General features: G+C 38.7%; 3 protein-coding genes across 5 annotated transcripts; 2 read left to right on the plus strand and 1 right to left on the minus strand.

Annotated features, from left to right (window-relative positions):
* The first annotated feature begins 327 nt into the window (after positions 1-327).
* Positions 328-5,043, plus strand: LOC111469468 (protein TOC75-3, chloroplastic-like). Its single transcript, XM_023114746.1, has 7 exons — positions 328-1,563; positions 3,007-3,228; positions 3,322-3,429; positions 3,519-3,710; positions 3,779-4,027; positions 4,214-4,468; positions 4,561-5,043. Exons 1-7 carry the CDS (start codon positions 406-408, stop codon positions 4,798-4,800), a joined length of 2,424 nt encoding a protein of 807 aa, XP_022970514.1. The 5' UTR covers positions 328-405; the 3' UTR covers positions 4,801-5,043.
* Positions 5,044-6,444: 1,401 nt separating this feature from the next.
* On the minus strand, positions 6,445-9,860 carry LOC111469492 (transcription factor PCL1-like). Of its 3 annotated transcripts, none has more exons than XR_002714878.1 (3): positions 8,633-9,860; positions 7,038-7,196; positions 6,445-6,873 (listed from the first exon to the last, which is right to left on the minus strand). XR_002714878.1 is itself a non-coding variant. In XM_023114781.1 (2 exons), the coding sequence occupies exon 1, from the start codon at positions 9,646-9,648 to the stop codon at positions 8,650-8,652; it is 999 nt and encodes a 332-aa protein (XP_022970549.1). In that variant the 5' UTR covers positions 9,649-9,860; the 3' UTR covers positions 6,445-6,873; positions 8,633-8,649. The 3 variants fall into 3 exon arrangements, 1 of the variants encoding a protein (XP_022970549.1); XR_002714877.1 differs by having other exon boundaries at positions 7,038-7,224; XM_023114781.1 differs by lacking the exon at positions 7,038-7,196.
* A 2,774-nt stretch (positions 9,861-12,634) lies between these two features.
* Positions 12,635-14,142, plus strand: LOC111469488. The gene has a single exon (XM_023114773.1). The coding sequence runs from the start codon at positions 12,805-12,807 to the stop codon at positions 13,993-13,995; it is 1,191 nt and encodes a 396-aa protein (XP_022970541.1). The 5' UTR covers positions 12,635-12,804; the 3' UTR covers positions 13,996-14,142.
* Positions 14,143-22,334: the final 8,192 nt, after the last annotated feature.

Genomic DNA, 22,334 nt, shown 5'->3' on the forward strand with positions numbered 1-22,334 from the left:
TATTATTTAAAAAGATATACTTGAATTTTCTTAATTTTTTTTAAAATTTAAATTTTTTTAGACGATTTTCGTCTGTACGTAATCAATTTTTTTTTTTATAAATATAAGTATTGTAAAGATATTTTTAAATTTTTATGAAATTAAAATGAGTATTTTTATTAATTGATGGTTTATTTTTTAAATTTTTATGAAATTAAAAAGAGTATTTTTATTAATTTAAAAGTTTTTAATAATTTAGTATTAGAATAATAAAAGACGTTGAAAAAGTCGCCCTTAAAAAAACAAAATATTAAAAAAAAAATTCTGATATAGAGAAGAGAAGCAAGAACAGAAGATAATTCAGCAGAAACGCAAAATCAAAATTCCGATTTCTTTTTATCGCCTTTCTTTGCCTCTCGATCCAAGATGCCAGCCCTCGCGGCGCAAACCCACCTCCCCACTGCCACGAATTTCCCCAACTCACCGGCTTCCCGCTGCCGGCGCCGGATACCGCCCTCAATCGCCGTCTCTAACAACCCCCATTTCCCCACTTTGAAATGCCATCAATCTTCCTCTTCCCAAGCCCCACAACCCGTTCAATCCAACCCTTCCAAACCCCACATCAAATCCATCGTTAAAGCCCTTGCTCTGTCCTCCTCTGTTACCCTTGTTCTCAAATTCTGCTCGTTTCTCGGAAATGGGGATGGGAATTTTGGTGGAGGGAGTGGCGGATGCGGTGGCGGTGGCGGTGGTGGAGGCGGTGGCGAGAGCGGCGGGTTTTGGAGGAGATTCTTTTCCCCTGCTGCGTTGGCCGACGAGCCACAGACTCGAGAATGGGATTCTCATGGTTTGCCTGCCAACATTGTGGTGCAGCTAAATAAGCTTAGTGGGTTTAAGAAATATAAGGTTTCTGATATTCAGTTCTTTGATCGCCGGAGGAAAACCACCGTCGGCACCGAGGACTCGTTCTTTGAGATGGTTTCCTTGAGACCTGGTGGGATATACTCCAAAGCTCAGCTTCAGAAAGAGCTCGAAAACCTTGCGACGTGTGGGATGTTCGAGAAAGTCGATTTAGAAGGTAAAACTAACGCTGATGGTACTCTTGGTATCACAATTTCTTTCAATGAAAGTACTTGGCAGTCTGCCAATAGGTTTAGATGTATCAATGTTGGTCTGATGAAGCAGTCAAAGCCGATGGAAATGGACGCCGATATGACGGATAAGGAGAAGATGGCGTATTTTAGGAGCCAGGAGAGGGAATACAAGAGGAGAATTGATAGGGCAAGGCCATGTTTGTTACCAGAGTCAGTGGAGAGGGAGGTGCTAAGGATGTTGAGAGATCGTGGTAAGGTGAGTGCGAGGCTTTTGCAGAAGATTCGGGACACGGTGCAGAAATGGTACCACGACGAAGGGTATGCGTGCGCTCAGGTGGTGAATTTTGGGAATTTGAATACCAAAGAGGTTGTTTGTGAGGTGGTGGAAGGGGACATAACTCAGCTGGTGATTCAGTTCCAAGACAAGCTTGGTAATGTTGTTGAGGGAAACACTCAACTCCCTGTGGTGAGGAGGGAATTGCCCAAACAGGTAGAATCCTATATAACCTTCACTAGGTGTTTGATTGTTTCAATAATTGTTGGTTCAATTAAAATTTTGATCCTAAAGTTTGATGGTTATGGCCCCATTTAGTTCATAAACTTTAAAGACTTTCATGTGTGTTTTTCTTATCTTAACTATGACGATATGTAGTTGACGGGGTTAACACTGTTATTGTGAAATCCTACATCGGTTGGAGAAGAGAACGAAACATTTTTTAGAAGGGTGTGGAAACCTCTCCTTAGTAGATGTGTTTTAAAACCTTGAGGGGAAGCTCGAAAGGGAAATTCCAAAGAATACTATATCTGCTAGCGGTGGGCTTAGGCCGTTACAAATGGTATTAGAGCCAGACATTGGGCGATGTGCCAGCAAGAAGGTTGAGCCCCGAAGTGGGGGTGGACATGAGGTGGTGTACCAGCAAGGACGCTGGGCCCCGAAGGGGGTGGATTGGGGGGTCCGACATCGATTGGAGAAAGAAACAAATGCTAGTGAGGATGTTGGGCCCTGTAGGAGGGTGGATTGTGAGATCCCACATCAGTTGGGAAGGAAAGCAAAACACCAAGCGATGTGCCAGTGAGAAGACCGAGCCTTGAAGGTGGTGGACACGAGGTGGTGTGCCAGCGAGAAGGTCGAGCCTTGAAGGGGGGTGGACACAAGGCGGTTTGCCAGCAAGGACATTGGGCTCCAAAGAGAGGGTGTATTGGGGTGTCTCACATCGGTTGGAGAAAGGAACAAATGTCAGCGAGGACATTGGGACTCAAAGGGGGATGAATTATGAGATCCCACATCGGTTGGAGAGGAGAACAAAACACTGGGCAATGTGCCAGCGAGAAGGCTGAGTCCTGAAGGAGGTGGACACGAGGTATTGTGCTAGCAAGGACGCAGGGCCCCGAAGGGGGTGGATTGGGGGGTCCCACATCGATTGGAGAAAGGAACAAATGCCAGCGAGGACGCTGGGCCTCGAAGGGGGGGTTGATTGTGAGATCCCACATCGGTTGGGGAGAAGAACGAAACATTCTTTATAAGGGTGTGGAAACCTTTTCCTAGCAAACACATTTTAAAACTTGAGGGGGAGCCAAAAGAAGATAATATCTGTTAGTGGTGAGCTTGTGCCGTTACAGTTATCGTACATGCTATTGTAGAAACGTTAATTGTTTCAACACAACATAGAAGGGAAATCGAAAATTGGACAAAAAAATGTGGCATATATATCGAATCCTTTTTAAAACCGTCACTCTATTTATTTTGTTTAGTTGTCTATTGTTCTTCATCTCATTGGTTTCAAATGGTTTGATATATATCCGATAAGCATGTCACATCATCATTTATCATTTAGGTAACGGTGTTAACGGGAGGGTCTCATAGAGTCACAATTGTAACTTTGTTGGGTGGCTATGCATTCTTATGTGTTCAAAATTTTGAATCGTGTCACAGCTTCTCCCGGGCCATGTTTTTAACATAGAAGCAGGAAAGCAAGCTCTGAGGAACATCAACTCGCTTGCTTTGTTTTCCAATATTGAAGTGAATCCACGACCCGACGAGAAGAGCGAAGGAGGGATTATCGTCGAAATTAAACTTAAAGAACTTGACCAAAAAACCGCTGAAGTCAGTTCAGAATGGAGCATTGTTCCTGGGCGTGGTGGACGTCCCACTTTGGTATGTTATGCCTTGTTATGCTATGTCCTTTACTTTTACCACCGTTTAGATTTGAATTATGATCGAACATGTTTCTGGGATTTGTGTTCTTAGGCTTCACTGCAGCCTGGTGGAACGGTTACTTTCGAACATCGAAATATCAAAGGGTTGAATCGATCGATTCTTGGTACTATAACAACAAGTAATTTTTTCAATCCCCAGGTAGTTCAATCAGTATTATTGTTTAGTTTTCTCTTTCACTGCTTCTGGCTATTTGTCCCAAACAATTTTGAACGATGAAATCTCCTCAGGATGACCTTTCGTTTAAGCTCGAGTACGTGCATCCATATTTCGATGGTGTCTATAACCCACGTAATCGAACACTTCGAGTTAGTTGCTTCAACAGCCGAAAACTGAGTCCTGTCTTCACTGGTGGACCAGGGGCAGATGAAGTTCCACCGATATGGGTCGATCGAGCCGGTGTTAAAGCTAATATTACCGAGGTACTTATCTCCTTTTGTAGCATATTTTGGAAACAATGTTTCTAATGTTGTTGCCATTTGTTGAATAGAATTTCACCCGCCAAAGCAAATTTACGTACGGGCTTGTAATGGAGGAGGTAATCACACGAGACGAAAGTAGTAATATCTGTTCGAATGGTCAGAGGGCGTTGCTTGGTGGAGGTATTAGTGCTGATGGACCACCCACGACTCTGAGCGGCACTGGTACCGATCGGATGGCATTTTTACAAGCAAACATAACACGGGATAATACGAAATTTGTCAATGGCTCTATAGTTGGCGAGAGGAACGTATTTCAGGTGCAAGTCTTTCTTAATATTTGCATCGTGTCGTGTTTGTTACCCTTTCATTGTTTCGTTGAACCGACTGTTTGCGTCGTTTACATACTAATAATGGGTAGAAAGAACACTGATTAAGCGACTTCGAAAGGGAGTAGAACAGCTTTTGTCTGTGGCTGATTGTTGAATACCTCGTGTTTATTACAGGTAGACCAAGGCCTCGGAGTGGGCAGCAAATTTCCATTCTTCAACCGCCACCAGCTTACATTGACACGGTTTTTACAGCTGAAGCAGGTCGAGGAAGGCGCTGGCAAACCTCCTCCTCCTGTGCTTGTCCTCCATGGCCATTATGGTGGCTGTGTAGGAGACCTTCCAAGTTATGATGCTTTTACCCTTGGAGGGCCCTATTCTGTGAGGGGTTACAATATGGGTGAGCTCGGTGCAGCTCGAAACATCCTCGAGGTAAATCTCGAACGTCCACGAGAATGTTAATCAACTCTTAACATGAATTTGGAGCAGCATTCTAATTTCTAGCTCCCATTGCTTTCATTCAGCTTGCAGCTGAGCTACGAATCCCGGTTAAGGGCACACATGTATATGCATTTGCTGAACACGGGAACGATCTTGGAAGTTCAAAGGATGTGAAGGGAAACCCGACCGAGGTATATAGGCGAATGGGGCATGGTTCGTCATATGGTGCTGGTGTCAAGGTAGGCCTTGTTCGGGTCGAGTATGCTGTCGACAATAACTCGGGCACGGGTGCATTGTTTTTCCGTTTTGGGGAGAGGTTTTGAGATAGTTTTAAAATTTTATTCCATTTTTAGTTCGTATAGCCGGTTCCTATAGGTTGTGGGATGAGAATGTTGGAATCAAGTTTTTATCTTTTTTACTTTGTTACCTCTTTGATTCTGGTAAAAATAGCTCAAAGAGATGAAAGTAAATCATCCATGCTCGGTTAACTATTTTTGCTTTGGGTTTAATTGTGTATGCTCTGCTTGAACAATAATACAAATCGGGACGGGATAACTTTTAATCTACGTTCTGACTTCTTTCACTCGGGTCTCACTATTCTTTCACTCGGTAAAGCAGTTTCCCTATATAAAGAAGATTTCCGTAACCCGCTATTGGACTAATATCACTCGGTAAATAGGTTTAGGTTTTAGAGTTATTGAACCTTCGTGATTATCCGATGGATGGAAAATTGAGTTTAACGAGACGTTGAACATTTAATAAAATGTCATTGGTCTACTAAACTTCAAAAATTTGAAGCATAATAAACATGAAAATATCGAAATTACCTATATATCATTCAAAATTCAGATTTTTGCCAATCATTAGGAATGGGGGTAACCAAAGGTTATAACTTTTTGAAGTATAACTTAGCACAAATAATAGGTTTAAATTTTATTTGCTTCCAAATTAATGATCTAAACCTGTTTAGAGGCCTTTTAGACATATTTAAAAATTAATGATTATATATTCTTTTCTTATGCAATGACACAAGCAATGCTCAACGTGATTCATTTTTTTCTTTTTCTGACTTCAATAATTGCAAACTCTTCACGACAAATAGGAGAATTGAGGTCCATAAATTAAACGACAGATTTAGTGAATAAAATTTTGACAAGAATTAGCGATTGAATATGAAACATTGCTTATAAAGATGTTGTACATGCGTTTTAAAACTATTGGTTGAAACATTACTTACAAGGATGTCCTTACAACGTTTTAAAACCATTGGTTGAAACATTACTTATAAGGATGTCCTTACAACGTTTTAAAACCATTGATATGCTCTTCCTTGAACTTGCAGTAAACGAATGAAATGAAAGAGAAATATAAGACGAAAGATAATTTAGTTTGGGAGGTCCTGATACCCGCTTTAAAACCCTTAGTTAAAGAGGGAAATGAATCATTGCTTATAAGGGTGTGAAAATCTCTTCCGAACAAACGCTTTCTTACAAAAGCATTTTAAAACCATTGGTTGGAGAAGAAAACAAATCATTTGCTTATAAGGGTATGTAAAACGCCACGAGATGCGTTTTAAAACCGTGAGACTGACGGTGATACATAATGGCCAAATAGAATAATATCTGCTAGCGGTGGTCTTGTGCTGTTACAAGAACCATCCCTGGATTATGCAGAGGAGCCATGGAGCCAAAAGTCTCCGACCACCCGAAAATATGATCGAGGACTAATCTTTGTAAACCAAGGTAGACCCAACATACAGCTGCTTTTCATGAGTAGTTAAATTGTAAACAGAAGTGAAACCAGCACCAAAAGAAACAGTCTAGGCATGTGTGAATCAAACAAGGATCAAAATTACACGAGGCCTGGATAGGGGGGGCGTTTCTTCTCTATAATGAATAAGATGGACCTCATTCTATTACGACGTGATTTTGTTGAGAAGTTGAATCCAAAGTTCGGAAGATGAAAGATTGAAGCAAATACTTTTTATTGGAGTGACTGAGCTTGTATAATCATCAAGTTTCACAGCAGTCATTATTAGTCTAGAGACCGAGAGGAATCACTAGAATACTATGAGATCCTACATCGAACGAAACATTTCTCATAAGAATGTGGAAACCTACTCCTAATCTCATAAGGATGTGGAAACCTACTCCTAGTAGATGCGTTCTAAAACCTTGTGAAGAAGCATTTGAAAGAAAAGTCCAAAGAACAACAGCAGTAGATCTATTGGAGCTTAGAGTCTTAACCACAAACTAGTATGAAAATGAAAATCTCAATCTTCTCGGAGATACCATTTAAGTTCCAATATCTCAAAGGTATATAATAATGGGGAATTGTTGACTTACTGATGGACAACACAACAATCTGGGCACCGCTCTTTCCTTCCAGAGTGACATCTGCAAGTGGCATGCAAATCATTAAGTTGAGGTAGTCATCAATCAGTAGACAAGGTTGAACCAATTTAACCAAATAGAAAGACTTATAAAAGATCTTTGCATATGAAACTGAGCCTAAATTCAAGAGAATAACCCAGCAGGCATTCATTCAAAGGAAAATTAACCTTTTCATGTCATCCTAAGGAGAGAATCACAACACACATATCCATTCCATTGATAAGGATCATTCGGCGTGCCCTTTAATCCTTCTATAATCCACCAGAGGTGATGGGGAAGTTTTTCAATGTGATGAGAGATTAGGCTATCTCTTGCCTCTCCTGTAACTACAGTGTCATGCATCTTAGATCACGCCTGAATGATGAAGTTGGTTTAAAAGCACAGCAGATTGTAAAAGGAAAAACTCTTTAGTATAAGGTCAAGCAGGTTGCAATTTCTTGCATCTCCTTGCATCATAACAACTTAGTCTTATAAACATAACTTTCTTAACATTCAAACCAGTTCCACTGGATCCATGCACTCAAAATGAAGGAGACTATATGAATATGCATAGGACATAATATGAACAGTTCAAATATCCACGAAGCCATTACATAAGGAAGCAAGATTAAATGAAAGCAATCAATAAATATCTGTACAAATTTTGGCAACAATTTCAAGCCATAAGTTGAAGCATGGTCATTGTGGCAGAACAACTTGCAGGTGGAAGCCAACAAACAAAAAATACGTATTAAACGCTTAGATTTCTCCATGATGAAGGGAAATCTTAGATTGGAGACTACACAGTGAAGAACAAAAGAAGCTTATCTAAACGAGCAGAACAGCATAGGGAGGAATCAGAAGCTGAAGAGTGAAGTAATCACGCAGTGGTTCAACTAAAGAAAGTAACAAGGCGCTGTTTGAAAGCCATTTGAGACCAAAAGAACGTTTTTGCTTTATTAGAACAAAAACTCAGTTTAGACATCTTTATGGGAACTGTTTTTTGGAAGTTTTTTTTTTTTTTTTTCTATGTTTTCTTTTAAGTAACTCACAGTAACAGATGTCCAGTTTCTTAGATTAACTAACTGATGTTCTTCCATCCAAAATCATAAATACAAAATAAACTTGTTCTTACTTCTTACTAGTCATCTAACTACAGTTATTGGGAACAGTTCTTAAAACAAAGTCAGAATAGCCCCTAAAAGCCATGAACAAGCCATAAATTATTGTCTCACTAAATATATTTAGACAAAAAGAAAGCTTTCAAGTTTCAACAAACTCAATAATACTGCTTTACAAAGCTTAATTTTATATGGGGTTCATCATTTCGCGTGTCTGAAGTAGAATTTGTTGTTAAGTTCGAGAAGTCCACTGACTAACACACAACCCTCTCTAAATCCGGACATGTGGTATGAGACATTTTGGGGTTCATCATAGGTTCATAAGGAAGTAATACGATCTCCATTGGTATGATGCCTTTTGGGAAACCAAAAGAAAGTAGTTTATACTCAAAGTGGACAATATCATACCATTGTGGAGATCAATTCATTAGAGACACAAGCAGCACTTGCAGAATCGAGTTTTAGAAACAATGAAGAACAGATTTAGGACAAATATTATTGGGATAGATTCCTAACTATGCTGCCAAAGTAAAATGAATTCCATTAAATCGATGATATGAAATAATTCCCAGATACCAAGCCGTACTATCGCTCCAGTAAAACATAATTATATCACTCGTTAAGAAGGTATAAGAAAAACTCAGTAAGATCAAGCAGCCAACCTGAAAATCTGCGGAATTCACTTATCATTACTACTAGGAGGTACATGCGGATGAGGGTAAGGCACGATCGAGCCGTATTTGTTCCCCGACCAATCTCTCTGATGCATCATATTGTAAGGATGCGTTTCAAAGCTATGGTAACCCTGTGCACTTCCCGGGTGAGCGACAGGCATGCCCATATAACTGTGAGCATGACCAGACACTGCCATCCCAAGCATGGGCATAGGCATCATCGGCGGTCCATACGGCATCGGAGTCGGAACTGGCAAATGCCCATTTCCACTAGCATGCCCACTGCTGGCAGACTCGTGCAAGGTCTGTGGTACAGGCGTGGACGCAAAAATCCGGTCCGGCGACGACGGGCCCTCGTGGGAAGAGCCCTGCATCCTCTTCAAGTAAAGCCTGTATTTCTGAAGATGGCTCGCAACATTCTCACGAGTCAATCCCTCCACGTTCATCAACTGCATAATAGTTTTAGGAACCGCGTTCTTAATTCCAAGACGAGCAACAACATCCACAAATCGCTTGTGTAATTGCGGCGTCCAAACAAGCCTCGGTCTCTTCGAGGCCCGAGCCGACGGATCATCCATCGAGTTATCCATCCGAAGAGCAGAATCAGCCTCCTCCACACAATCAACCTTCCTCAATTTCCTAGAATCCGACCCCGCATCTCTCTCCGTCGTCTCATCTCCTTCAACCACCATCGTATCATGATCCCGAGTCTGGTCATCATTAAACGACTTGAAATTATTCGACGAAAACGCATGCGATTGAAATCCACGAAGATTCGATAGCGTATCCTGCGATGCTCGATTAACATCCATCAACGTCCGACACGGCCCTGTCGATATACTGAATGCCGATGCAAGCTCCGGCGGTATCAACATCTGAGACAGAGGAGTTAGATCGTCGGCTTCTGGCAAACCTATCTCCCACTCAAGTACCCGCTCCTCATGAGCACCGTTTTCATCGTCACCACCACCGCTATCATCGCCGACCTTCACCTCCGGTCCCATCCTCCACTCCAAAACCTAGGGCTGGTTCCTCTTTTCAACTCAAGAGCAAGACTAAATCAAAACCAAACAATAAAAACCTAATTCCCCCGAGAGTTTAGGGATTCGAATTAGCGGCAGTTACGATCGCCGTCGAGAAAATTCCGGCGAGAGCCCAAGAAAAGAAGCAACAAGAACGAAATCGAAGCAACGAAGAAGAAAACCAATTCGTTTTTAAGATATTTCCAAAGGAAAATTAATAATTTTAATTTTAATTTTTTTTATTTACGGGAAAGGCCAAAAAAGTGCAATATCCGCTTCCAGATCGGCCTATTCCCTTTGCCAACGTGGACGACTTACCCAGATATTTTTGATCCGCCAAATATCTTCCCCTCATTTCCCACTCGCTCTTACTTACACTTTTCCCTCTACTCGCTTTCAATTCACTCCACGTGTCCTTCCTTGTGTCACCGACCAGTAATATCGTGACTGCATGATTAGAATTCGAAGTGGTGACGTGGTTATGGGAGTTCCATTTGATTCTGCGAAATTACGGAAATACCCTTCCCTTTACGATCCTTAAACCGCGCGTGATTCGCTGGTAGGTTACATGTAAGCAAAGCGGGCGAGATCTTTTAGGGTAGTTAAGTCATTACTCGGATTTATATTGTTACACCGACTTGAATTTTTTAATTTAATATTTTAATAAGAATTAAGGGGCGTTTCGGGAAGGTAATTATTTTTTTTGAATTAGATGTATTTATATGGTGAATTATAATATTGATTTAAATTATAATTATAATTAATAATTATTTTATATATACACTTTATTTTTTTAATTCTTTTATTAATAATTTAATATAGTTTATTTCACTATGTACAACATTAAAATTTTAAAATATAAGTTGTATTTAATATTTACAATTAAAATTTATATATTTAAGGTAGATGAGTGAAAATTTAATTAGTTAAAATTATTTTAATAATTTATTTAAAGTTAAATAATGTAATAAAATTATTAAAAAAAAATACTTTATTTAATAAGAAATTCTGATAATATTTCCTATTTAAATAGGATTATTTAATTTCCCTCACAAAAATTTATAACGAATTTTATTGACGGCCGTTAAGTTGGACGGAATATTGTTGACGGCGTCAAACGGCGGCTACGAGTTTGGGCCTTACAGTACGGACAGAGAGATAACGTAGAAAATAAATAAATAAATAAATATTAACAATTTTATGGTTGTTTTTTAGTAAAAAAAAACTAAAAAAATAGAAATTTTATTAATGTTGTCAAACATTTTATCCTAAATCTGGTTTTTTTTAATATGAAAAACATGTTTTTTTTTTCTTTTACATTTTTTATGTTTTTTTATATTTATAATATTAGTCCCTGTGACCCATAAAACTAAGGCCAGATTCAAATTATTGAATTTAGGTCAAAATGTTTTTTAAAATATATTTAAATATAGAATTTTTTTTATTTAATAGAGTAAGGATGTGATAACAAATTGATATTTCATCACTTAAGTTGACTTTTAATTAATTATTCACAAATTGTAATTAAAAATATTTTATTGGGAGTTTTTCTCAAATATTCATATGTATTACCAAAAAAATATATATCAATTTTGTTTAAATTTTAAAAATATTTGACAGATTATTTTATTGGATAGTTTTCTACAAACAAAATTATTTATTAATATTTTTCTACGATTTCTAAAAATTATGTTATTCTTATTGTACATCATGATTATTAATATTTTGAAGACTATTTTAAAATTTTATTGAAAGTGTTTAAATTATATTTAAATATCTAAATATTTAAAAGTATAAGGACTAGAATAAAATAAAATTAAAAAAATGTAGGCCAAAAATATTTTTTTTGTAATTTACATTATATTTTTTATAATTAAATGATCACGTAAAAAAAATAAAGAGAGAGTTAAATTTGTTGGATGATGAAAGTCCCACATCGGTTAATTTAGGGAATGGTCATGGGTTTATAATGTAAGAATACACTCTCCATTGGTATGAGGCCTTTTGGGGAAACCCAAAGCAAAGTCATGAGAGCTTACGCTCAAAGTGGACAATATCATACCATTGTGGAGAGTCGTGTTCGTCTAACAACACCTATTTAGGTATATCATTGTTTTTAGAGTTCAAACCTACCGCTACCAAATATTGTCTATTTTGGCCCGTTACGGCATCAGCTTCACAATTTTGTATGTTCTAGGGAGAGGTTTCCACACTCTTATTGAGGATGTTTTGTTTCCCTCTCTAATCGATGTGGGATCTCACAATCCACCCTCCTTGTGGGTTGGTTAGATCTATGCTGGCACATCTCCCGTCTTCTGGCACCGATATCATTTGTAACAACTCAAGCCCTCCACTAGCAAATATTGTCAACTTTGAGCCGTATATTAACACCATTTGTCGGAAATGTTTCGCTCCCCTTTTCAACTGATGTGAGATCTCCAATTTCAACTCGTAATAGAAGAGTTGTAACAGTCTTAGTCTCAAGCCCACCGCTAGCAAATATTATTAGTTTTTAGCCTGTTGCGTATAGCTGTCAACCTCATGGTTTTAAACGCGTATGCTAACACCCTTGTCGGAAATGTTTCGCTCCTCTTTTCAATTGATATGGGTTCTCCAATTTCAACTCGTGCAATACGAGAGTTGTAATAGCCCCAAACTCGTCGTTAGCAATATATTATTAGCTTTGGCCCATACGTATAACCGCCCGTCTCACAGTTTTAAAACGAATCTACTAGCTACTAGCACCCTTGTCGGAAATGTTTTGCTTCTCTTTTCAACCGATGTGAGATTTCCAATTTCAATCCATGCAATACGAGAGTTGTAACAGACCAAGCCCGTCTACCGCTAGCAAATATTATTAACGCACATTGCAGTCAAAACTCATCACTTAACACCCTTATCTAAAATGTTTTGATCCCCTTTTAATCGAGGTGGTCTTCAATTTCAACCCTTGTCCCTTTTCAATTCAGGTTTTGGGCTTGGACTCTTCCGAACCCAAATGCGATAGCCAATTCATCCCACCGCTTTTGCTAAGCTCGTCGCTTCGCCATTCGCACTCTCTTCTTCTCTGTAACCAGTGGTGATGTTGCTCAACTTTCCATGACCCAATAACTCTCTTTCCTTCTTCCCTCTGCAACAATGGCCGCCTCATCCGTGTGCTTTCACTCCTCAACCAATCTCCGCGGTCTATCTGTGGTCGATAGGCACCAAATTCCATTCAGGCATTTCGACAAACAGGTGAAGTCCCGTTTGATGGTTTTCAATTCCCCCCTTCACCTAAGGTTTTCTCCATTGATAACTCGTCCGAATGGTTCTACTAATTCGCCTCCTACCTTGTTTGTCTCGAGAATGATGAGATTCGTGCCCAAGTGTTCATCTTCTGATGCAGTTAGCTCAAAATCCCCGAACCCATTTCTTAAACCCTTCGAATTTGTCTCGTTTGATTCACTGCAAGGTACCCTTTCTCGAATAACCCCTTTTGATGTCGTTAAGTGGTCTGGGGTGCTAGCGATTTCAATTGCAGCTGTAAAATCGACTTTGAATTTGTTTTTCAACCCCTTCTTCTGGATGTATTTCAGCTGGACTTGGTTGTTCTGGCCCTGGATTGTGGCTTTTGCGACGGCCGCCTATGGATTATACTGCTTGAGAAAGCACCTACTCGGCGAAGCCAACATATTCGAGCAACTTTCTGTGGTTACTTCCTTATTCACTTGGCTCACCCTTGTCCCGCCTGCCTATTTCAATGGATTCCTTGAAGGATGGCCTTTCGTGTTCTTCTTTGTATATCACTATTTCTTTTTCTTCAATGTTAGCATTCGAAAAAGGTTATATGGGGATTACTTTGTTCGTCCTCATGATCCCAAGTGGGATGTGAACATGCCGAATTTGTATCGCTTACTGTTCTCTGTGGGTATCATGGTTGGACATTGGCTTGCTGCATTTGAAGGACCAGAGCTTCATCAAGTTCCAGGCGGGTGGAGCAATGTGGGCATTTGGATTTTGATACTGATAACTCTTCTAACTCACTACAATTCCTCATTGTATCTTGCAAAGTACTCGGAAAAGGTAGTGGTGCCTACCGCTGTCGTGCAGTTTGGACCATACCGGTGGGTTCGCCATCCGATATATGCATCCACAATGCTCCTTTTCGCCACTTACTGTGCTGCCCTTCGCGCGCCTGGTAGCATGCTTTTTATAGTAGCAGTTTGCTCACTATACTATGGCCAGAAAGCAAAAGCAGAAGAAGCTTTGATGGTTGAAACTTTTGGAGAAGGGTATGTAGAATATGCAAACAAAGTTAGGTACAAGTTTATTCCCTTTGTTTATTAGTTTACTTGCCATCATGGTTCATAAGTATTTACGGTTGAATTTCAAATTTTACATCTGAGCTTGATTTAGGTTTGAAAAGTGAACGTTGTATGAATGAAATGCATTATTGTTTACCCTGCCAGGATAGAAATTTGAATTAAATCATCTAATGGTGCCTTCCCAATGGCCTCAATGTATGGTATTGAGTTATTTCCTTCCAGAGCTTATCTGACAATGGCCTCAATAATATTTTCTACCATTTGGTAAAAAACTAGTGCTGCATTTGATTTGAGGTTTGGCTAGTTATATTTTCATATTTTTCTGAAATTGTTTGAGAAGAGTTCAACATATTTAGTGTGAGATCCCACAATGATTGGAGAGGGGAACAAGTGTCAGCGAGGATGTTGGGCTCCGAAGGGGGTGGATTGTGAGATCTCACATCGTTTGGAGAAGAGAACGAAACATTCTTTTTAAGGGGGTGGAAACCTCTCCCTGGTAGATGCATTTTAAAAACCTTGAGGGGAAGCCCGAAAGGGAAAGCCCAAAGAGGACAATATTTACTGACGGTGGGCTTGGACTGTTACAAATGGTATCAGAGCCAGACATTGGGCGTTGTGCCAGCGAGGACGCTGGGCCTCGAAAGGGGATGGATTGTGAGATCTCACATTGATTGGAGAGGGAAATGAGTGTTGGCAAGGACGTTAAGTCCCGAAGGGGGTGGATTGTGAGATCTCACATCGTTTGGAGAAGAGAATGAAACATTCTTTTTAAGGGTGTGGAAACCTCTCCCTGGTAGATGCATTTTAAAAACCTTGAGGGGAAGCCCGAAAGGGAAAGCCCAAAGAGGACAATATTTACTGACGGTGGGCTTGGACTGTTACAAATGGTATCAGAGCCAGACATTGGGCGTTGTGCCAGCGAGGACGCTGGGCCTCGAAAGGGGATGGATTGTGAGATCTCACATTGATTGAGAGGGAAATGAGTGTTGGCAAGGACGTTAAGTCCCGAAGGGGGTGGATTGTGAGATCTCACATCGTTTAGAGAGGAGAACGAAACATTCTTTATAAGGGTATGGAAACCTCTCCCTTGTAGACGCGTTCTAAAAACCTTGAGGGGAATCCCAAAGAGGACAATATTTGCTAGTTGTGGACTTGGGCTGTTACAAATGGTATTAGAGGCAGACATTGGGTGGTGTGTCAGCTAAGACGTTGAGCCTCGAAGGGGGGTAGATTGTGAGATCCCACATCGATTGCAGAGGGGAACGAGTGTCCGTGAGGACGCTGGGCCTAAAGTGGGTGGATTGTGATATCTCACATCATTTGGAGAGGAGAACGAAACATTCTTTATAAGGGTGTGAAAACCTCTCCCTTGTAGACGCTTTTTAAAAACCTTGAGGGGAAGCTTGGAAGGGAAAGCCCAAAGAGGACAATATCTGCTAGCGGTGGGCTTATGCTGTTACATTCAATAACCTAGAAATGACGGTGTAGAAGCTAGCAAGTTGTCCTATTTGCAAGAATTTCTTGTTAGCTGCTGTATATCTCTAGATGAGTGTACTATTTGTCTCTGTATTTGTATCCATGCATTTAGATATATTGTATATTTGTACTCGGTAATCCTCCCAGCCCTAAAAAGCTATATATTTACCTTGGTAGTTCTCCTAATCCTTGGAGTTGAATTTACTAGAGCAATGTATGTTCTCAAATAAACAACAGAGCAAACATAGTGAAGAGCAAGAACTAGAATTTAGGACTGAAGTTGTATTCTTAAACGTGTAAATAAACCAAAGCCTTCAAACAAGCAATTTGAATATCAGAATAACCAAAAACATTGGAACAATTGGGCCATTACAGAACTCACTTCTATTCAATGGCCACATAGAAAGCATAATATGAGAAGCTTTTCCGTGACTTAACCGACTGATGTTGACCCGCTAGACTCCATTTGGCTAAGTCATCAGAAACCAAATCTTTCCTTGGAACTTATCTCCAACAACCCCTCTTTGATATTACAACATCCAGTTTAATGAACTGTCCCTTCGCAGATTCACATCTTGCAAACTCACTAATGAAATAGTTGCTATTCAAATTTGAGTTGTGTGGCTTGCAAGTCTAATTTCTTAAGGCTTCATATTAGACGAGTCAAGAATGTTCTTTAAGGATAAAACTTATCATATAGAAACCCAGTTGCCTTGGCTTCATGGTTGAAAGCTGTTAGTCCCGCACCACTCTACTATTCTTCTAGAATTTCTTTAGCAATTCATGTTTCTGCATTCATGTGCGTCGCGTCCGTTTAGCATGAAACAATTCAATGATTTATACTATCCCTCCCCTTGTGTAGTTCCTTTATGGAATTTATTTGTAGCAGATTCCTCTTGATTCCTCTTGAGCTAGCTTTTTTGGATTGCCACTTTGGTATGCCATGTTGCTCTGATGGAAACCATGACTTTGCATCACCCCTCAAGTAGACACTTATTGTTTTCACTTGCTCATGTGGTAGAAGCTTTCCAGCTCTAAAATATGCCTCAATTTAAAAGAAAAGTCTCTTACTCGACCATATTGTGGCCCAAAATATTATAAGTTTGTATCTCACTGTTCTCTGATAGAACTCACTTTCGATATTCATAGTCAGAGAGAGATTACAAAGGAGAATTTGAGAGCTTCCTAATCTCTCTTAATCACTCACTAACAAAATATGGCTGAAAAGTTACCCTTCTCTTTCCATTGCTCGCCTATGTATTATTGCATAAATACCAAAAATAATCAGATTAACAACTAATGATGTCTCACCCCCGTAACAACGACTCAATCCCAGTTCACATTACTGCCTCAGCCCCTCTTTTGACCCCAAACTCTCTTCAGTGGAAGCCTATCATATTCATACCCATAATTGGTCTAGTTTTTTGTATTTTTTTTCCTTGAGAGAAATGTATTCTTGCCCTTGCCAATGGAATCGCCCTTTTTAGATCTTTAATGGACTTCATATCCTTTCGTATAGGCCATGTCCGAGGCTCAAACAACCCTAATACACAATTGAGCTCTGTGGCTCTAACGGGACTTCATTCAAGCATGTCGAATAATATACTTCCATTTTCCTTGGAAGTGAATTAGACCTATGTATATATTTTTATATGAAAAAAGTATTTGAATAAGATAGTGTTCTATTTTGGTGATGTCTAAGTAGACTGCCCAAGAAATTCTAGGCATGCCTCCGTGAATTCCCATGGGTAGCTGTGTGCTTAGCCATTAGAAATGCAACAATCATGGTAGTACCACCAAAGCATGGTCTTAAGGGGTTGAGTTGAAACCTTTGGTTAGTTATCTCTTCTAGTTTCTCTATGTTCTCTTCATTTGTGAAATATCTCGAGTTGGTGGGTTGCTGACTCCCCTCTTCGTGCTTTATTTTCTCATCTTATCACCTTTTCAAGAAGAAGCTTCATTCAGTGTCTTCTATTCTGCCTTCTTCTAACCCCCTTTCCTTGGTTTTTTGTCGGCCTTTGTCGAGTAGAGCATTCACTTAGTTTTTTGTCCTTTAAAACATTCAGCCTGTGGAGAAGAGACGTTGCAGTCCGAACTCCGAATACTTCGGGGGGTTCTCATGTTGTTCTTTCTTTCATATTTTATGTAACCCTATTTCCTTCGGATGCCTTTGCGTGTTCCTCTTCATGGAAGACTAAAATTTTCAAGGAGGTCAATTATTTGGTGACAGGTTTTGCACGGAAGAATTAGAACTTAAGTCTGTATTTTGTTGTGTTGGGTCCGCAATGATGCATTCTTTGCAGTAGGCGGTGTGGCAATGCCCCGATTGAGGTGGTTTTCCTGAGTTCCCTACTTGTAATGGCCCAAGCCCACCGCTAGTAGATATTGTCCTTTTTGGGTTTTCCCTTTCGGGCTTCTCCTCAAGGCTTTAAAACACTAGGGAAAAGTTTCCACACCCTTATAAAGGGTGTTTTTGTTCTTCTTTCCAACCATTGTGGGATATCACACTATTTCTAGGGGATTTGACTTAGAAGTAGAGAGACCTTATGGCCGTCTATTACTTGACCTTTTTGTAGTTACGAGCTCGGTTTGGTCCTCTCGAATTAATGTTGATTTCTTTAGTTAGTGTTTGAACTCTTCTTTTTGTGAGTTTGCCTTGTATGTTCTCTTCATTTTTCTGATCGTAAGTTCCTTGTGTCACTCATTTTTATCTCTTATTAATCACATGCTTGTAGCTGTGTGTATTACAAAATAATTTGATAGCCCTTTACCCCTAGACTTGTCCTATTCGAAACTAATGCTAACTTTTACTTGAAGGAACTATTCTTCATTGTACAAGTAAGATAGATCGAGGTTTTTAGCATCTATTCATACTTAGCTCAAACTTTCACTTTCCTTAAGGTGAAAAGCAGAAAGAAGTTCTGCCGACAAGTCATAATTCGTAAAACTTTTTGATGAGAGCCCAAAAATTCACTCTTGATAGGTTGTATCATGTTTCTTTGGGAAAGCTTCAATTTGGAGAAATGAAATATTGTGTATGGTTGTTGTAGGAGATACTTGTTAGTCTTTCCCGCCTCTAATATTGTGTTCATATTGTGAGATCCCACCTCGGTTGGAGAGGAGAACGAAACACCCTTCTTAAGGGTGTGGAAACCTCTCCCTAACAGACACGTTTTAAAAACCTTGAGGAGAAGTTCGAAAGGGAAAGCCCAAAGATGACAATATTTGCCAGTGGTGGGCTTGGATTGTTACAAATGGTATCAAAGCCAGACATTGGGCAATGCGCCAATGAAGGGGGTGGACACGAGGCGATATGCCAGTAAGGACGTTGGGCCTCGAAGTGGGTGAATTGGGGGTCCCACTGTTGGGTTTTATGTTCTAAAACTCATAGTTTGTAAACAAAAACATATCTATTTTCAATAAAGTTATTATTGTTGTTTATTTAGTAAAGATGATTATTGAATAAAGTGAACTTTACGATCATTAATCTAAATCCAATAAATTAAGAACACTCTGGCTATAGTATGATTACTTGAACTATATGTAGAGGCATAAAAGTTGATCAAGTTTAAGTATATAGTTAAAATGATTTATAGTATAAGGATAAGGCTGAGTACCTTATTCTGGGGACACTATGGATGCGACCCACTTTTGTATATTATATAAACAATGTGATCACTAAAATTGTAAATGTGGAGACATGTGAGTGGGGTGTCCTATGCAATGGATATTGCATAAGATCGGACCATGAAGAAAATCACTCTCACTTTATAATGTCGTTTACTATTGAGACTGATTTTCTTTTCATTTGATGACCTAGGTAATTCGATCTTAATCCTGAGCTAACCATGAACTCCTGTTTATTCGGAATTATCCTTAGATTTGCATGGGTGAGAGTGGCTCAAGTTCGCCGACTCAATAGGCCTCCCATTTCAGGGGTAAGAGTGGGGACGTGGGGTGCAAGATGGAATTCACTCCTACCCACTTTTAGGATAGAAGAGAGGTAATTCCCTTAAGTACTGACTCTAGGTCTTGAACAAAGGGCCCCATCCTCTCATTGGTCTGAGAGGGATTCGGTTTACTGGTTGGATTACAAACCAATTGTTCATTAGAGGATCAGTGAGACATAAGAAACAAGAAGTAACTTCAAGGGTAAAATGGTAAATTGACCCAGCTTTAGTTACGAACAACCTGTGAAAGATCGACTTACTAATCATGGTTATATCAAATGGACATAAATATATCTATAGTAAGGGGAGTGCAACTACTAGGCTATAGTGGAATGTCCTAGTAGTTAACGAATGTTGGTTAATAAGGTTAACTCAAGTACGCATGCTTGCCATGTAATCCCAAACATTTGAATGCCAAAATTTGGTGATCTCAAATTTGCATAAACATGCAAACATGATTCTATAAATAGAGTGATCATGAAACATGAAAGGTCTTCTTTTTTGTGAAAAACCTTGAGAAAAACTTCTCACAAACACTCTTTCATATATACAAAATCTCTCCCAAGTTTAGTCACTCACCGAATTCCACAATCCCGTTCTAAGACCGGAGGATAGTGGAGAAGATACTAGTGGTGGTTCGAAATCGGTTCGTGAGGAAAAAGGAATTTGAACTACAAAAGGTTAGTATTCAAATTAATTAAGTTTTAATACTTATGAACATAGTAGTTATTTACTATAATTGATGTTCTAAAAGTGCCTAAGATCTAAATTGCTTCCGCATGTGTTATATTAACACCATCATCCACATGGATTGGAGAAGGGAACGAGTGTTAGCGAGTACGCTGAGCCTCAAAGGGGGTGAATTGTGAGATCCCAGATCGGTTGGAGAGGAGAACAAAACACTCTTTATAAATAAAGGTATGAAAATCTCTCCATAGCAGACGCATTTTAAAAATCTTAAGGGAAAGCCGAAAAGGAAAAACCTAAATAAGACAATATCTACTAGCAGTGGATTTGAGCGGTTGTATATATTTTGACATTGGGAAGTTCCCCATTATATGCATTTATGTTCTTTCATTTTCACAACCTACCTACCTACCTGTTAACCTAATACAAACTAAAGTCTGATTTAGGTATCATTTCATAACACCAACTTGCTATCACGGGTCCTGCTTTAGCACCATTTCACATTAGAAAGGTGCCTCTATTTTTTTAGGGTAAGAAGGGGTAGAGAAAATACCTTGAGCCAATATTCGAGTACCAGACGCTACGTTTACTTTGCTCTTCTTCTTCGAACACATTTGGCATGGTGCTAGAACATAATTCTCTCTTTTGGATCATACAGATTCTCTTCGATTAAACTTGTTCATTTTTTTTTTTTTTTTGAAATAATACATTCATACATACATATATACGTACATACTTCATATGTATATGTATATGTATACCATGTTTTTTTTTAATTGATCCAAAAGCCCAAATTTTAGGCCCAAACAAGCCCACATCAAGCCCAAAACAATTAGACTCATGCCCACAAAATCCTTGGAAAATCTAAATAGAGAAGGAGAAGGAGAAGGAGAAGAGGATCGAGAAAGCTCCGAGAAGACTCCAAAGCCTTCAAGATCAAAGTAACTTAAATTTTTTAGCAAAGTCAAGGGCGAAAAGGTAATTTTATCTCCCGCTCTCTCATTTAGTTAAATGAACATCTTTATATATATCATAAACTTAAATTTTTTTACTCCATATTCTCGAAAAAAAACACATAAATAAATTGTTTTTCTAATCAAAATAAATAAATAAATAAATAAAATCTGAGATCTGAATTTAATTTTATAATTCTTACTTTTTAAATTAAGTCTTTATCCATAGATTTTCGAATCAAAACATAACCATACAAACAGTTGACTATATATATATATATATATATATATATATATATATATATATATATAAAAATGATTGGCAAGACTTGGAAGCATACACTTTTAATTATTATTTTAAACACTTTTTTTTTTCTAACCAAATCCCTCTTATAAGAAAATCTTAATTTTTAGTGTTAGTTGGATAATTATTTAATTTTATATTTATTAAAAAATTAAATTCATGATCATTACCTCCACTTATTGACGTTTTTTGTTTGCGTCTTCAAAGCCTAATTGTCTAGATGATGATTACGACGACTAAAAAATTGAAACAAGAAACTTTAAAACTTTGATAACGAGCGGACGAGAAGTGGCCGTGTAAACAAGGCTAAGAAAAGAGAACTTGTCACTTTCCCACTAGGACTCTAAGTTGAGGTTAGGTGGATCGGGTAAATCTAGGGTGTAGCGTAGGAAGAATTTGTAACTTGTTACGTTAAACGAACAAATTAATTACATGAGATTTCAGAATGAATTAAGAGCTACAAAAAAACTACGTACTAAGTATCTTTATACTCATTCATGCTACTTTACCCTTTTTTAGATGGAGGAGACTATAAAGGTTGTACTAGATCGGTGTCTTTTATTGTGAGATTCCACATTGGAGAGGAAAACGAAACATTCATTAAAAGAGTGTGGAAACTTCTCTCTAGTAGACGCGTTTTAAAACTATGAGGCTAACGGCGATGCATAACGAATCAAAGCGAACAATATCTACTAGAGATAGGCTTGAACAGTTACAAATAGTATCAAAGCTAGACATCGAGTAGTGTGCCCTAATGGTGATAGATTGTGAGATCTCACATTGGTTGAAGAAAGAAACGAAACAATTTTTATAAGGATGTGAAAAAATTCTCCCGAGTGACGTATTTTAAAACCATGAAGCTAACGGTAATACGTAACAGATGAAAGTGAATAATATTAACAATTTTTCGAATTTCAAAATAAAATTGAAATTCTTAAAAGATTAAAATTGAATTAATGAATCCACAGGGCATGACGTGGCGGAATTTCAG

The sequence above is a fragment of the Cucurbita maxima genome, unplaced genomic scaffold (genome assembly GCF_002738345.1).
Source record: "Cucurbita maxima cultivar Rimu unplaced genomic scaffold, Cmax_1.0 Cma_Scf00040, whole genome shotgun sequence".
Classification (NCBI taxonomy): Eukaryota; Viridiplantae; Streptophyta; class Magnoliopsida; order Cucurbitales; family Cucurbitaceae; genus Cucurbita; species Cucurbita maxima.

Excerpts from the sequence above, each read along its gene's own strand:
- LOC111469492 (XM_023114781.1), bottom strand. The coding sequence starts at position 9,648 with ATGGGACCGGAGGTGAAGGTCGGCGATGATAGCGGTGGTGGTGACGAT.
- LOC111469488 (XM_023114773.1), top strand. The coding sequence starts at position 12,805 with ATGGCCGCCTCATCCGTGTGCTTTCACTCCTCAACCAATCTCCGCGGT.
- LOC111469468 (XM_023114746.1), top strand. The coding sequence starts at position 406 with ATGCCAGCCCTCGCGGCGCAAACCCACCTCCCCACTGCCACGAATTTC. Across the intron at positions 3,229-3,321 it reads GTGGTGGACGTCCCACTTTG|GCTTCACTGCAGCCTGGTGG; the intron begins GTATGTTATGCC and ends TTGTGTTCTTAG. Across the intron at positions 4,028-4,213 it reads GCGAGAGGAACGTATTTCAG|GTAGACCAAGGCCTCGGAGT; the intron begins GTGCAAGTCTTT and ends TGTTTATTACAG.